This window comes from Amphiura filiformis, chromosome 20, assembly GCF_039555335.1.
Source record: "Amphiura filiformis chromosome 20, Afil_fr2py, whole genome shotgun sequence".
Taxonomy (NCBI): domain Eukaryota; kingdom Metazoa; phylum Echinodermata; class Ophiuroidea; order Amphilepidida; family Amphiuridae; genus Amphiura; species Amphiura filiformis.
Genome location: NC_092647.1, coordinates 56,600,093 through 56,617,655, shown reverse-complemented (window position 1 = coordinate 56,617,655; position 17,563 = coordinate 56,600,093). Strand labels below are relative to the sequence as shown.

Here is a 17,563-nt window from a genome sequence, read left to right as displayed (position 1 = left end):
ACAATGGTCGTAGGACTTGTGATGAGTCTGAAAATTGAGACATGATTACAATGATATACACATATCCCATATGCTTTTTCATACAAATCATAAATGTGACCTTCTCCCATAAAGTTGCCAGGCCATTAAACATGGCAAAATTTCTGAATGGAATATTAATTTTATTAAGACCAAAGCAAAGAGCGAACATATATGTATGCTTTTTTTAGCTTATAAGGATTTCAATTTAGAATCTCAGAAATTTAATTTGTAAACGTTATGTGAAATAACATGGGCGGCCACATAACATGAGTTCAGCACATATTAAAACACAAAAACTTGACAAACAATTCCAAAACTGTAGAATGCACCCCACTGTGAAAAATATAGCCAGCCATTCTGGGTCTAAATTAAAAAAGGCTGCCATGTTAGCCACCGTTGTCTGGCCCATATTTACATAATACTGACCTTTGATACAGGCAGTAATCTTTTTGCCAGCTTGCTTTTGTGTTTCCTTATTTCCTGCTTTTTTGGCCATTGATGCAGCATTCTGAGCATCCAGCAAAAGGGCTGACACTTCTATATAACGGTCATTCTGTAAATTGTAAAAGCAAATTAAGATAAACATATATTAACCCATTTAGTTGTCTTGGAAATGAATGGGTTTGACTAAGGATTATTTTAATTCAGCATGCCAATATTTTCAAGGTTATTTTACTTAGGAGTATCTTGCTTAGCTTAAATCAGCTTTGCAACATTTTGGAATAAAAAGTACATTTTATTGATACAATGTATGAAATGTAATGAGGGTACACACCAAAATGCTTTATCAATTTATACATTGGTCCAGATGAGACCAGATAGTGCCCCACCAGCATTTCCACTAACCAGATATTGTGATGATTGTTTTTGTAAGTGCTGGATCATTTAAATTTTGTTAACTGCATCCCATCAGTTAGGTGAATTTTTTTTTTACAAAACTTGAAATTAACAACAAGACAGCCAGGCAAGTAAAGACTGCAGTAAGAACTACCTATACCAACATGCCGAAAGTGTTTACAACTCTCAATTGCCACTGAACATTGGGCTATTCCTATATGGACACAAAAGGCACATTGGAGCTTGGCCAAGAATTACCTAATTTACCTATAGCTATCCTACACTAAGGGTAATGCATTTGTCCTCAATACCTACAGGATCTTTCTTTGCATTAGCCTCTCGTTGTTCTTCTTCATCCAGCCAGTCCATTTCTTGCTCCTCGTCTTCATCATACTCCTCTGCATATTTCAACACCCAGTCTTTGTTACTCACTCGGTTTTTCGGCTGCTTCTGACGTTGCTGTGCACACACATAAGTAAAAACAACAATAAAACTAACTTCCAACCAATGTTGCAAAAATACAATGTTGCAAAAATACATTCCAACAAAAATAAGTTTTGAACACCAAAATCCCCTAGGGCCAGCTGATCAGATGATTAAAACAAAATTTGCATTTTTTTACTTTTTTGACACAGCTTTCAGTCCACTTCATTCTAGTCTGCTGGCAGAATTGTACTAGAAACCTACTGTTAAAAAGCCTGACATAGGGCATTAATATATGCTAATGAGAACTTCTTTGCAAAACAGTTACTGCACACAATGTTATTTTTGCAAAGGTTTTATATTTCATATATTTTGCAAGTGGACCGCAAAGCACCAAATAAAAACATGCCAAAATATATACTTTGCAAATCAGAGTTACACTATACTTACATAAATTCCCAAAAATAAACAACTCCAAAAATTTGGAAATGCAAAACAATGTGCATGAAAATAACTGCATACACTTGTTTAATGAATATATCACCTGAATTCCTTTCTGCAATCACCTACTTACCCAACTGTCATGAAACATATGAACAGTCATACATCAGCTTTAAACATATCTCTTACTTTACTCAATACAAGTTGCACTAGACATTAAAAGGCTGAGATATAGTTTGATATTTTACATATGTTTTATGTTGCGACAAACGCAGCATCACATTTTCCACAGTACCTTCTGCGCCAGTATATTCAGCATCTTTAATACACTCCAGAAACATAAACATCCAGAATGAATAATCATTTAAGTGAAAAAAAAGCAGCTAATAATCAAAGCTTGCAGCCGACAACTGGAAATCACTCAAGAGTACTAAAAACACAAAGTCTGCTGCAGGGAAAACAAAGAGAAACTTTGTACTTTGTACTGCATGTCCTTCGGAAGAAGGGTAGCACAAAACTCACTCTCTTGGGTTTAGCTGCTTCTGCTGTCTCAGGGGGTGGTGGCTGCCACTTTTCTCTTTTCTTCTCCTTCTTCTCATCTTCCATTAATTTGGCTGATAAACCGCTAGGAAGCTCCTCTGAAAATAGATCAAGTAGTGTGTAACAAACAATTTAAAACCATACAATTTCCGTCAAATTTTATAGTTTTTTATATTCTTGACACAAAATGCTGAAATAATATTGGTACTAGTAACTACAAGGAAGAGTTTCTTCAACTTTATGTCAAAATTGCTCTGTTGACTTCCAAACACAACAAATTTGACTGATTTCATTTAGGGAACAAACCAAAAGTTCAATAACGTCTCTCCGTGAAACGTACGTGAGAAATGTTTTTGACTCCCTCTCCTTTTGTTTATAGGACATCAGTAAACTTTTGGTTTGTTCCGTTAGGTGTAAGTTGGGACATGTGAAGGCATATTGCAAATAATAAGCCTAATTGCCATTGTAACTTCCGGTTTTTGAGAGCAGTTTTGGGACACTTTGACCTCTGACATATCAGAGAAATTGCTGTAATTATTATTAATTAATTTATACAATGATGTTTTTTGGGTTTGTTTTCATTCTTGTAAAACATTTTAGATTATATTTTGTACGCACAAATTTTTGTGAATTTTCCCAATAGGCCAGAGAGCAAAGTGTCCAAACTGCAAAAACTTTCCCACAATGTATTGCAAACTTCCAATACCGATTTGGCTTATAAAAGTAAAAAATCAGGGGCCTAATGTACAAATCCAGCAAGCTCTATTTTCATTTTCACCCTAATCCGTTAAGAGATACTGACCGCCAGTGCAGTGTTGGTATCAAAAGAATTATGTATTTGTGGCTCAAAAGAGTGGGATTTTCATTTTATTTTGCTCTGTTTGGGAGCCAACCAGATAGGTGTGAAGTCCAAGTTTGGGAGGCAAATTCCCACCCCTTTAGAGCTGCAACTTTTGACAGCTCTGATAAACAATATGATTTATTAAGTGCATTTTACACAGTATATATTAAGGCACCTTCAAAGAAGGAAAGTGAGAAAAGCAGCAGAGGAATAGAGAAAGTAAGAAAACTACAACCTGGGGAAGAGGTGAGATTTAAGAAGATGTCTAAAAGGTGGTGATATGTCCTGGTTATGAATAAATGGTGGGTAATTCATTACAAAGGTGGGGAGAGGCAACAATAGAAAAGGCACGGTCACCAGCCAATTTCTGTGTGTCACTTACCATCAGGGAGATTAAGACATAGCCAATCTAAGGCTGTGTGTAGGTCTCCCCCATAGCTCACTGTTTGTTTCATTGCATCAGTGATCTGCTCATGTTTAAACCCAACATCGGCTAAAGCTTGATAAAGATCCTGGAATCAAATCAAATATAATGTAAACAAATTACTGATCCACAATGAGCTATTCCAGAAATTAAAGGCACCCCCCCCCCCCTAAAGAAGGCATGGGATTCCCAAAAATTTTCACCATTTTTTGCACTGGGAATCCAAAAAAAAAGGGTTATTATTTTCGGAACCCTAAAGAAGACATGGGAATTCCCAAGAAAAGGGAACCTTTTTATTTTAGGCTTGGGAATTCCCAAAATGTTTGGCAAAAATGTCACTGTCTTCTATAGGGACAGTGGGAATTCCCAATTTTTTAATCATTTTATTGTCAAAATTTTTTTGGATAAAATTTTGGTCTGGGAATTCCCAAAAAATGATGGTACAAACTTACATGTCTTCTTTAGGGGGGTGCCATTAACTTCTGGAATAGCCCAATACATCATGCCTAAAGTACCGCAATGAACTAAGTAATATAGTGGGTTAATGGAATTACAATGTTATAACTTTGGGACCACTGGTAAAATATTTACTTTGTGGCATGATCGCAGGATAGGAAAAAATATGAAAATTGCATTTTGAAAAATGTTGCATCTTATTGTTTGTAATTATTTTGATGAAATATATAATTACTATGTACGGCGATGTATGACCAGGTTTGCATCAGGCAAAAACAATCAATCCCGACTCCAATTTTATCAATATACCCCTAAGTAACTTGCTGCATGTTAAGCTGTGACTCACCTTGAGTTTCTTTTCTGACATCCTCTTAGAAGCACTGCCATCACTGCTAGTCTCCTTTATGTTAAGCTGTGACTAACCTTCAGTTTCTTTTCTGACATCCTCTTAGAAGCACTGCCATCACTGCTAGTCTCCTTTATGTTAAGCTGTGACTCACCTTGAGTTTCTTTTCTGACATCCTCTTAGAAGCACTGCCATCACTGCTAGTCTCCTTTATGTTAAGCTGTGACTCACCTTGAGTTTCTTTTCTGACATCCTCTTAGAAGCACTGCCATCACTGCTAGTCTCCTTTATGTTAAGCTGTGACTAACCTTGAGTTTCTTTTCTGACATCCTCTTAGAAGCACTGCCATCACTGCTAGTCTCCTTTATGTTAAGCTGTGACTCACCTTGAGTTTCTTTTCTGACATCCTCTTAGAAGCACTGCCATCACTGCTAGTCTCCTTTATGTTAAGCTGTGACTAACCTTGAGTTTCTTTTCTGACATCCTCTTAGAAGCACTGCCATCACTGCTAGTCTCCTTTATGTTAAGCTGTGACTAACCTTGAGTTTCTTTTCTGACATCCTCTTAGAAGCACTGCCATCACTGCTAGTCTCCTTTATGTTAAGCTGTGACTAACCTTGAGTTTCTTTTCTGACATCCTCTTAGAAGCACTGCCATCACTGCTAGTCTCCTTTATGTTAAGCTGTGACTAACCTTGAGTTTCTTTTCTGACATCCTCTTAGAAGCACTGCCATCACTGCTAGTCTCCTTTATGTTAAGCTGTGACTAACCTTGAGTTTCTTTTCTGACATCCTCTTAGAAGCACTGCCATCACTGCTAGTCTCCTTTATGTTAAGCTGTGACTAACCTTGAGTTTCTTTTCTGACATCCTCTTAGAAGCACTGCCATCACTGCTAGTCTCCTTTATGTTAAGCTGTGACTAACCTTGAGTTTCTTTTCTGACATCCTCTTAGAAGCACTGCCATCACTGCTAGTCTCCTTTATGTTAAGCTGTGACTAACCTTGAGTTTCTTTTCTGACATCCTCTTAGAAGCACTGCCATCACTGCTAGTCTCCTTTATGTTAAGCTGTGACTAACCTTGAGTTTCTTTTCTGACATCCTCTTAGAAGCGCTACCATCACTGCTAGTCTCCTTTATGTTAAGCTGTGACTAACCTTGAGTTTCTTTTCTGACATCCTCTTAGAAGTACTGCCATCACTGCTAGTCTCCTTTATGTTAAGCTGTGACTAACCTTGAGTTTCTTTTCTGACATCCTCTTAGAAGCACTGCCATCACTGCTAGTCTCCTTTATGTTAAGCTGTGACTAACCTTTAGTTTCTTTTCTGACATCCTCTTAGAAGCACTGCCATCACTGCTAGTCTCCTTTATGTTAAGCTGTGACTAACTTTGAGTTTCTTTTCTGACATCCTCTTAGAAGCGCTACCATCACTGCTAGTCTCCTTTATGTTAAGCTGTGACTAACCTTGAGTTTCTTTTCTGACATCCTCTTAGAAGTACTGCCATCACTGCTAGTCTCCTTTATGTTAAGCTGTGACTAACCTTGAGTTTCTTTTCTGACATCCTCTTAGAAGCACTGCCATCACTGCTAGTCTCCTTTATGTTAAGCTGTGACTAACCTTGAGTTTCTTTTCTGACATCCTCTTAGAAGCACTGCCATCACTGCTAGTCTCCTTTATGTTAAGCTGTGACTCACCTTGAGTTTCTTTTCTGACATCCTCTTAGAAGCACTGCCATCACTGCTAGTCTCCTTTATGTTAAGCTGTGACTAACCTTGAGTTTCTTTTCTGACATCCTCTTAGAAGCACTGCCATCACTGCTAGTCTCCTTTATAGCTGTGACTCACCTTGAGTTTCTTTTCTGACATCCTCTTAGAAGCGCTGCCATCACTGCTAGTCTCCTTTATAGCTGTGACTCACCTTGAGTTTCTTTTCTGACATCCTCTTAGAAGCGCTGCCATCACTGCTAGTCTCCTTTATGTTAAGCTGTGACTCACCTTGAGTTTCTTTTCTGACATCCTCTTAGAAGCACTGCCATCACTGCTAGTCTCCTTTATGTTAAGCTGTGACTCACCTTGAGTTTCTTTTCTGACATCCTCTTAGATGCGCTGCCATCACTGCTAGTCTCCTTTATGTTAAGCTGTGACTAACCTTGAGTTTCTTTTCTGACATCCTCTTAGAAGCGCTACCATCACTGCTAGTCTCCTTTATGTTAAGCTGTGACTCACCTTGAGTTTCTTTTCTGACATCCTCTTAGATGCGCTGCCATCACTGCTAGTCTCCTTTTTGTATCGTAGGATTTCTGCAATGATGACTTTCACTTTGTCGGCTGGCAACGATACCTACAAATCCATCAAATAACATTGATCATTATTTCTGATAAGGGCTCATATTGAAATACCCTACCACGCTTTCACACAGAAAGAAGGCAGGATTCCCCTCGCTAAGCACGCGCCTCAGGAAAGCTCGGTCATAAAACGGATGGATTATATGCATCAGTGATACACCCTGCCTTTTGAAGTGGTCTGGTGACAAGGATTATAATAAAAGTTTATCAAAGACTGGCAATTTTATTGATTGTTGAACTAATTGAACTAATCGGCTCATCGCACAACCCAGGAAAGCGCGCCTAATTTAAGTGGCTAATTGCAGTGTTATAATCACACAGGATTTTAACAAAAGAAGGCTAGCACAAAAAAGCTGCAGGATGGCGCACACCTTCCCAAGGGAATTTCAATATGAGCCCTAACAAAATTTCACAAGTGTAAGATTGATCCAAAGATTTTGTAAAAGGCCCCATGTGTTATAGGTTTAATTTTTTATTCATTGATTCATTGTACAAGTAACTGCATTTACTTCCATATGCATCTACTCCCCATTCCAGAAAAATACAGTACTAATTTTTTGGAATTAAAAAAATATTATCAAGTTCTGCCAAATGAAACTTATCTCAATCCCAATCATTCACTTAGTACTATCTGGAGATAAAAGAAAAAGTTCTTTTTTTACTAATTTCTTGAGACAAGAGCCAAAAACTTGGCATGTTTTCTGACAATCGAGGCTTGGAACAAAAATCAAAGACTTGGAACAAGTCTAAGCATTCAAAATCTTGAGTATATGCCGAAATTGTGCTCTATTTTTTATTTTTATGTGTTACTTTAATTAAATGATTGGTTATAAGAATGAAACATGTCTTTTTCAAAAATTAGAATGCATAAACTGAAATTAGTCTTAGTACAAGTCTTTGGGCTTGATTGTCATAGCATACGAAAAACACCATAAAAATTTATGTTTTGGCCCTTATTTCCAAAGATTGGCCAAATATTAAAATATTACTTTTATTGCCAGTTAGGACTAACTAAAGGATTAGGATGTAGCTATGTTTCATTTGGCAAAACAGGATGATATTTTTTTTATCCCCAAAAATTAGTGCTGTATTTTTCTGGAATAGGGAGTAGGGGTACAGATCATTTTGGCTCACCCTGTAGATATCATGAAGGGAATGCAAGGTAGCCAGCAGTACAGTATCAGAAAACAAGAGCACCAATGGTACTGTGGCTCTGTGCTTTTTGGTGACAGTGAAAGTCGAATGTGCAACAGGTGAAATCATTGTGTGACATATTACATTCAATGGTACATCTGGTCGGTTGGTAGCTATCTCATTTGCAGAGCATACAATGATACATGTACATCAATCAATTTTGGGAATTACTATTTAGCCACATGGATCTGACCCAAAAGAATCCTGAACTTGCTTTTTCTAAGCATAGCGAGCGGAGCTCTTGTCCAGCACGGCCGGAGGGTCCGAGGCCCGCTTAAGGGTCCCCGGTGGGGTCCAGAGGGTTCCTGCACCACATGCAGGAAAGGCCATTTCAGAGGGTAAAAAGAACATTTCAAAGCTCCTGGCTTGTTCTACACTTTTAATAAAAAGTGCTTCCTTCTTCCAAAAAACATGCTATAAAGTTTTGAGTTTCCTATACTTTTATGCACAAGAGACACTCTTAAGAAATGTTTTTTGGCTTTATTACATAACCAATATGGCTGATGTTGATATATGTGAAGCAGATCAATAAGGCAATAATTTTAATTATTAAAATCATTTTTTGTGCTTGGCATCCACTGCCTCCCCCACCCCACCCCCACCAACCGGCACCCCATCATGGGCCTTGATGGTCAGTGTGCTTTTGGTTAAAATTTCAGGACGACAAACATTTTAGCAGATTTAGCACCCCAAAAGAGACCATTTTTGACATAAAAACCTGTTTTAGACTTTAAAAAAACCAAATGCTTCCTTCATCCTAAAAAGTGGTTTTAAATATTCAGTTTCCCATACTTTTGTACACGAGAGACATTCTTCTAAGTTTTATTTTTGCCTAATAACATGGCCTACATGACTGAAATTGATATATATAATGCACACATTGTTTGATAAGAGTAATTTGTAAAATTCGGTACGTTAAACACGCAGAGTGATGTCACTACAAATTGGGACTAAAATATTGACTGTACCTACCAAGTTTCATGCCCATATAACGGTTTTTACTAATTTGACCTCATATGCCCCCTGGATGACCTCAGATGACCCAGTAATGACCTTCCAACAATTGGCTCTGAATGTTGACTGTACCTACCAAGTTTCATGTCCATATAAGATGACCTCAGGTGATCTTGAAATTCGACCTCAATTTTGACCTCATATGACGACCCCTGGTGATCCCGGAATGACCTTCCAAATGTTGACTGTACCGTACCCATCAAGTTTAATGCCCATCCAACAGTTTTTATCAATTTGACCTCTGGACTTTCCCAAAATTTGGCTATAGCCGAAATGTTGACTGTACCTACCAAGTTTCATGCCCATATGACAGTTTTTACTAATTTGACCTCAGATGACCCCTGGTGACCCCGAAATGACCTTCCAAAAATTTGACTCCAATGTTGACTGTATCCACCAAGTTTCACCCCCATCCAATAGTTTTTACTAATTTGACCCGAGATGACCTCTGGTGACCCCGAAATGACCTTCCCAAAATTTGGCTATAAATGTTGACTGTACCCACTAAGTTTCATGACCATATGACAGTTTTTACTAATTTGACCTCAGATGACCCCTGGTGACCCTGAAATGACCTTCCAAAATTTTTACTCCAAATGTTTACTGTACCCACCAAGTTTCATGCCCATAGGCCTACGACAGTTGTTACTAGTTTCCGAACTAGCACCCATTGGGTCAAATAATTGATCTTTGTAACTTTTTTCTGATTAGGCCAGGGAATACTTTAAAAAAAGTGGTTCCCCCCCCTGCTGTCATTGATCGCTTGCCATTCCTTTTGATTTCTCTCAAAATTTAGCTCATGATTATTGCACAGCCTAGAGTAAAACATGAAACTTTGCAACTTGCAATCAATGATTTTTGAAACCACTAATTTCAGTCACATTTGAATTTAATAATTATTATTATGTTCATCATCTAACATTAAAGTCATCATAGTTATTTTGAACTTTTCTATTTAATACTGCCCCCCCCGCTTATGACCTTGAATTATTCATTCATAACTGTGACGACCTTGAGACCATCCAATCAGAACAGATCAGAATTGATCAATACGCCAAAAGGTCATGACCTCCTCTTGCTTGTAAACATAAAACAAGCAAGCTGCACCAAAATCATGGCGAGATCGGGACCATCGACGTAACATCGATCAAATAAACCTTGGTCTTGAATTTCTTAAGAAGTCCTGGCCTAAAACCATGTTGTTTTTCAAGAGAAAACATATCAATCTTTGATATTCTGAAGTATAAAATTGTTGTGCAAAGTGGAACATCATTAATTTAGGCTGTTTTTGCTATGGAAAAATACGGAAGTTGTTCAATTTTGCGAAGTGGGGTAAAGTAAAATCTCATTGAAAATATAATTTTTCCTCAAAATAATGTCCACAATATGATTAAATAGACTGTATTTAACTATATTCTAACAAAACTACAATGAGTGTGATGAAATACGAACATTTTGCATGACTTAATGACTTTCGGTCCGTGTTTTTGCACAAAATGGAGAGGTCATAAAAATATGTGCACTTGCGCAAGGAAAAATAGTCCACTAGGAAATTCATTTACCCGATCCATTAGTTCAGATTTATTCAAGATTTAGACATGTTCTTGACCATTTTTGGACATTCCTCAACTATTTCTTTATTTAAATTGTAAAGAAATAGTTAAGAAAAAGTTATGAAATAGTAAATAACTTCTGAATCTGAACTGAATCTTACGAAATTACCCTCCGTTGGTTTCCGTCACATTCACGCAACTTAAATTATACAGACCAAAATAATCTCGAGCACACACGAGGTACCACAAAACAACTCGTTCATCGTGGCTTTTTACCAAAAAATCATATTTTATCGACAGTATTTGAAATCCACCTGGAGTGCAATCGATTAAAAAATAAATAAGCAAAATTTAGAAACAAATTTCAAGACCAAATATCAAACAGACAAACATCCTTAGCATAAAAACCAATGCCCGAATTGGCTCTCTAATTGTTCCGATCACATAGCCTCTTTTAGCTTCGCTCAGAGCCAAAAATGAACCTCAACTGAATAGAGGCATAAACTGCTGACATTTCATTGGACAGGCTCAATGAGGGAGAATGAGGGAGAATGAGGCCTCAAGTCATGACTAAGGGGGAATATTCCGCTATCCCCTGCCCTTCAGATTACATTACTGGTAATTTTTTCTCTGTCATTACCTTGATAATAGATTTGTCCTGGGCTGTTGCTGCAGCAGAACCAGTCTGATCATCAAATGTGTACTTCTTATTAGCTGTGGATGGATGGACAAACAAAATATATTGAGAATTGAACTAAAGTTATTAGTGTTTGCCGGGAGTGTTTGAACTCCCAAACACACACCCCCACCCACCCCCATCCCCCCCAGTACACAACCAAACACTAATACCGTGTGCTAGAACTGGCACAGTTCCCTGACTATAGCGAGTGCTATGTGTGTAGAATTATGTTCAATACAAGGAATTACCATCACTGCTCCAGATTCGAGAATATTACAATTATTTTTTTGGAATTCAAAAAATAATACTGTTTTGCCAGATGAAAAATAGCTCAAACAGAATCCTTTACCTCAACTTAATTGAGAATAAAAATTAAATTTCCATGTTCCATCAATGTTTTGTAAATAGGGCCAAAAGCATGTATGGATGAAGTCAAAATCAGGTCATTCAAACATTTCAGTTGACCATCTCCCTTACAAAAGCTGTGAATGTGCCTGAAATTAGCCTGAAAGCTAGCACTTTTTCTAACACAGACACAGCTCAATGATATTATCCAAACTTGGATATACACTACATCATTTTATTACACAAAATGAAACTTTATTTGGTTTTCTACTTTTTATACTAGGTGGTTAATTTATATGCAGCAACATAATATTCATATTAAGAGCATGATCAGTCTATATAAATTTTAGGTTATAGTATAAGAGCTATAATGACCTACATAGTTGTAGACTTGTGTCATACGACTTTATGAGTAAAGTCACTGCTATAATTAATGACCTACTTAAGTTGTAGACTCAAATAATGACCTATATAGTTGAAGACTCGAGTCATACAACTCGGACTTGAGTCACAGCTATAATGACCTACATAGTTGTAGACGCGAGTCATACGACCTCATATGACTTGGACTCAAGTCTGAGTTGAGTCACAGCTATAATGACCTACATGCAGTCCAACCTCTCTTATCCGTAGTTCCGGACCTCTTTTATATGGAGATCTCTGTTATTCGGCTGTGAAATCTTCACAGGAAAACGTGTTTTTGATGATTTAACACCTTAATTCCATACAATACAAATTGGACTTCAGTCTGAGTTGACTCACAGCTATAATGACCCACATTTTATAGACTCAATCAATACAAATTGGACTTGAGTCTGAATTGAGTCACAACTATAATGACCTACATAGTTGTAGACTCAAGTCAAAGAGTCATACGACTAAGACTCCAATCTGAGTCCAGTCACTATATTTGCACCTTATGACTTGACTTGTTTTTTTAAATTTTAATATTGGAAAATAAAGATGGGGAATAATAATAAAATGTGTAGGCTTAAGGGTAGACTAGGCATTGTTGGTCGAAGCAGCCAAAAAAAAAGATCATTATTTAAATCAATATATTATTGAAAAATAACAAGGATTTCGGAACCCGGGGGCACAACTTAAATGTACCGACAAAAATATTTTTTGCCGACGGCATTTGTGAATTGTTGACCCAATTTTTGCCCAGTGCGCTTAGGAATCTAAATAGAGGGGAGGGGGGGGGGGGTGCTGAACACACATTTTTTCTATCATTTCAACACGCTTTTACGTTCTAGGCCTATCAATATCATTCAATGTAGCAACAAGTGGTGTAGATTTCTTTTTTTACATGGGGGATGGGGTTGGAAAAAGTTTTGAAGTATAGTGAATCTAGCACCTTTTGTCGACAGAAAAAGACCATGGTACAAATGTGCGCGAAGCGGGCGAAAAATTTTGCCATATTGAAGTTAAACTGGTGAAATATGGTGTGAAAGCTGAACAAATTTGTGCGAAGCACGCAAAAATTGGCACTTTTGGCACTAAAATAGCCAAATATGAGGTTAATTTGGTCAGAAACCCACAACATTGAGGGGGGATGATTGTATATGGACCATCCCCCCTGGCAAAATACTGGGGGGGATTTATCGGGTATGACTCAAAAAAAAAAAAGTGGGTCATCGGGTATACATTTGACTTCAAAAAGCAGGCCTATTGACAGGCACATACCATCACTTCAAAAGTTGAGTGCCCCCCGAATTTGCTTGCAAGGTTAGCCATTCTAAATCATTCTAAATCCCATCTTTTTTCTATGAGAATCGCACCTCTTCTCTTGATCTCGGGGGCACTCAACATTTGAGTGATGGGTGACAAAGTGTATGTCAATAGGCCCTCTTTTCTCCCTCTCCTCTTTCTCTCTCTATCCTCTCCCCCCTTCTCTCTTCTTCCTTCTCCCTCCTTTCTCCCTAATGGCTGTGATGTACCAACGGCTCTCGATCTCACCGGCCCCCCACTGGTTACGCCACTGTCTACAAATCATATACTTTGAAAACTTGCTTGATTTATTGTTGTTGTTAAAATGAGTTTGTACATTTTACAAAAGTGTTGTTGTTTCAGCCTTCTTTACAACATAACTCAAGAACCACAGGAAGAGGAAGAAAAACAAACTTTTCAAAATTCAGGGAAAAAGCAAGATACTAATCTCTGGTGAAACAGGAAAAAAAACACAGTGAAACGCCAGATGTGAAAGGTTGATGTCTAAAACATGCCATTTAGTCCTACTATGTAGCCGATTGTATGGCGAATAGGGTGGACTAGGAGAAATCAGACCTAATTGTAAGACTATCCATGTGCAAGGCGGAATTTACACCTACTCATGTTACTCTCTTGCCCTTTTCAGTTTCCTGGGAATCAAGAAGTGGCAATCTGTGGCTTTCACCACAGAGGATGAATACACTGGTTAGGTTCCATTTATTGCATGGTCTATCCTGAGTCTGATTGATATCCATGTTTAAATATAAATTGTGGCATGTGATCAAAAATCCCCTGTGTGCCTGTTACAGGTTTCCTTTAGTACCACATGTCTGGTTTTGATTTTTGTTGCGCAATAAAGATGATAAACTACTAAAGTTAAACAAAACTAAATACCCCCACAGGAAGGAAATTGACAAGAAAAGACACAAAATAAGCAGGCCTGTAACCAGGATTTATTTGGAAAACTGATTTTGAAAAAGTGGACTTTTTGTAAAAAAATTGACATTTTTTTCTCAAGATGGGAGTATAATAATAATAATAATAATAAACAGACACTTAATATAGCGCATTATTACGAAGAGCCTCAAAGCGCTTTACAACAAAATATACAAGCATAAAAAACATTAAAAGAACCAACACGCCTAAGAATACAGCACTAAAAGAACCAACACGCCTAATAAAATGTGTAGGCTTAAGGGGGTACTACACCCATCACATTTTTTTTGCGGGTTTTTTGCATTTTGTGAAGAAATGAGAAAAAAAAATTGGTCAAAGTGGTATGCAAAATGAAGGGGCAAATCTTCTCGCTCTATTGGTGGTATTGATAATAATGTAGCTTACATGCTTTTAGTTGTACAAGCCAAAGAGAGGTACATGATGACCCCATCACAATTTTGATCATATTTGCAATTTCAGAACTGCTGACGTGAATCCACTTTACACACTTATTTATCAGCAATGACAGACCCTAATAGTACCAAAATATTTTTTATTTTGGAAATGCATTAATTATGCACAGCTTTGAAAACACAAATATGCATCAATTTCTTGTTATCAATGAAATTAAACTTATTTTCCCCCTTCCAGTTGACAATGATATGCAAAATTTGTGTTCACAAGGCAGCACATTTGTTTCAGGTTTGATATGGTTGAAATTAAAGAACAGTCAAAACAGTCAATTTTCAGTATTAGGTGAATTTTTGCTCAGTTTTCTGAGAAAATAGAAAGCTTAGAAAACACGATAATAATGTGAATCGGTATGTTGACAATGGTAAAACCTCAATATTAAACTGTTGGACACACCCTAAAACTTCATGTGTAGTAACGGTTTCGGCACTTACCTGTAGCGGGTGTGTATTCCTTCCACTTTGAGAAAAAGATGAAAAATCCGTGTGAAACTTGGAACTGATAAAATCACTGCTCGCTTCGAAGATAAGCCGACTAAATCGACGCCATATTTTTATAATTGGTTTTGACCTTTGACTAAGGTTGCGCGATACTCGATACCGCTGGATTCTCTGATACCGCACGCTGCATCACGATACCGCACTTTACAGACATGACAGAATAGGCCTAAAGAATTATTGAATGGAACGTATTGAAAAAAATATTAGAAAATTGAAAACAAATATAAACAAATATTCTAATCTCTCATTCTCTATTAGCGACTTCAGGTAGCGAATAAATTGTGTGGTAGGTCTAGACTAGGCTATCTCCAACTCTAGCAGACTCCCGGGTGCAGAGCTTTTCATTGGAGTATAAATGATCCAGATCCAGATCTCGCAGCCCGGGCTCACCGCTAGGCCTAGGCCTACCGTGTTTTGAATAATCCAATGGATTGTCTATGGGATATGCACTCAGCAGCACATCATGGCGGGTATTGGCGGGGCATGTAGGCCTACACGATAAAACATTTCAGGGTGTGTTTGTTATGTTATATTTATTACAATTAGGCCTACTGAGGTAAAAATCCCGATTTTGAAAAATGTTACGGTGCTTTAAATAACAATTGTTTTCCTAATGTACGTACATGTAACGTCATTAAAACACTTTTCAGCTACCTACCGTATCATTCACATTTAGAAGTGTATAGAAACTAGTTTACGCTGAGGGATGATTTCATACAATTTTTAACAAAAAGGATTTTTCACACATCTGATGGTTTTGGTGACCTTGAGCATTGTAAAGTGGCAATGTTCGATCCCAATCAAAGTAATTGCAAATCTTTTACAAAATATTTTCAGTAAAAAAACGCGGTTTAAAATATGTTACGGAAGATTTGAAACTAGCCAATTGTAGGCCTATTGGTTTTGTTTACAATCAACACACAAATTGTGTTAATAATGTTTTAAACTTAAATTGTCAACAGAAAGAGTCAGCTGATCATCAGGTTTTGTCTTCTTTTAACAAGAGTGGAAACAAAGGAACCCAAGAATGTGCAAAGTTATTGACTCATGCTAGCATCTTAAAATTAAACTCTGAGTCAAAAATAAGCTTTGTTTCATTAATTAAAAAGAAAGTTGTAAAGTTGTTGTATCTTGTTAGTAAAGTGAAGTTTGCTACTATTTTTATTATTACCTGTGTTGCGATTTGAAATCCCACAAAGAGTAAGCAAGTTCGTAATTAAATGTGGTAGGCCTCAGTACCCCCCTCCCCTCCCCCAACATACACATTGACTCATTTAAGACGCGGATTCAGGGGGCTGATGGGCCCCCCCCCAAAAAAAAAGAGGAGAGAAGGGGAAGAAAGGAGAAAATGAGAAGAGAAAATGGAGGAAAGGAGGAGATAAACTAAATTGCACGTAATTGAGTAGGCCGATGTCTAAATAATCGCACAGTCGGGACGATTGGAAGTAGGTCCTATATATATGCCTGCGATTATTTTAGGTATTGCTTGAAGGCGGGTCCTCGCCCTAAAAGCATGTGAAAATTACTATGGTCCGCCCGATATGCAGGGCCCTCACATTTTGCCACCAAAGTCAGTATTAAGACGGACTCCATACCGACTTCATCGATTTATGCATGCTTTAGTAATTGCCAATCTCAAGTTTTGCAAATTGAGTTCGGGCCCTTTTTTCTGTTTAAAGCGATTGATTCAAATAGCAGTGTAAAAACAATGCAATCAATGGCTTCAATTCGACCTTCATCTTGTAAATTTTTCAAACTTCTCAGGGGGAACATCCCCTCAGACTAACCCTGCATGTAGTGGATAAACATATGATCATTTTCGCTCTTCTTCCAACATTTGCAAATTTAAGCCCTATGTTAACACAATTTGCGGTATAGGCTTACAGGGAAAACTTGTCCAAGGAAGGTTTCATGGACCATCATTTAACAAATTCGCGGCTTTTTCAAACTAAAATTTTACACACTATAGTACCAAAATGGTCCACCAAAACACTTCAATTTTCTTCATTTTACACTCCCCTCATGTAATCGATATACAAGTGGCCATTTTCGCTTCTTCTTTCGCCGATTTATGTTTAAAACAATTTATAGGCCCTACGACAATAGGGAAACTTGTCCAAGAAAGGCTTCATGAACCGCACATTTCACAAATATTCGGCCGCCAAACTAAAATTTTACACCGTGAGTAATAGCGCCAAAATTGTCCACCAAATCGCTTCAATTAGATCTTTATTTTGCACCAGTTTCTTATTTCTGAGGGGGAACATCCTCCTCAGACAACCTCCCTGTCGCGCATAAGCGCGCTCCATGCCATTTTTTATTTTTTATTTAATTTTATTTTTTCTAAAAATTCGCCGCCACCCCTGACTGCTCTAGATTGACAATCGACAAAAGCTGGTATCGCCCATCCCTATGGAGAGTGACATCCGTTGACATCACAGACCAGGCGGTGATGGAACCGATATCGCCAATTTTGAGGTCGCCATTA

General features: G+C 37.6%; 1 protein-coding gene across 1 annotated transcript in view; it reads right to left on the bottom strand.

Annotated features, from left to right (window-relative positions):
• LOC140142073 (ATP-dependent RNA helicase dhx29-like) overlaps window positions 1-17,563 on the bottom strand; it is a 76,484-nt gene that overhangs the window by 32,328 nt on the left and 26,593 nt on the right. The window contains exons 2-7 of the mRNA XM_072164027.1: window positions 11,075-11,148; window positions 6,555-6,668; window positions 3,486-3,615; window positions 2,245-2,360; window positions 1,174-1,317; window positions 448-574 (exon numbers count right to left, since the gene is read on the bottom strand). Of these exons, the coding sequence (XP_072020128.1) occupies window positions 448-574; window positions 1,174-1,317; window positions 2,245-2,360; window positions 3,486-3,615; window positions 6,555-6,668; window positions 11,075-11,148 (705 nt within the window). The remainder of the gene's footprint in view (window positions 1-447; window positions 575-1,173; window positions 1,318-2,244; window positions 2,361-3,485; window positions 3,616-6,554; window positions 6,669-11,074; window positions 11,149-17,563) is intronic.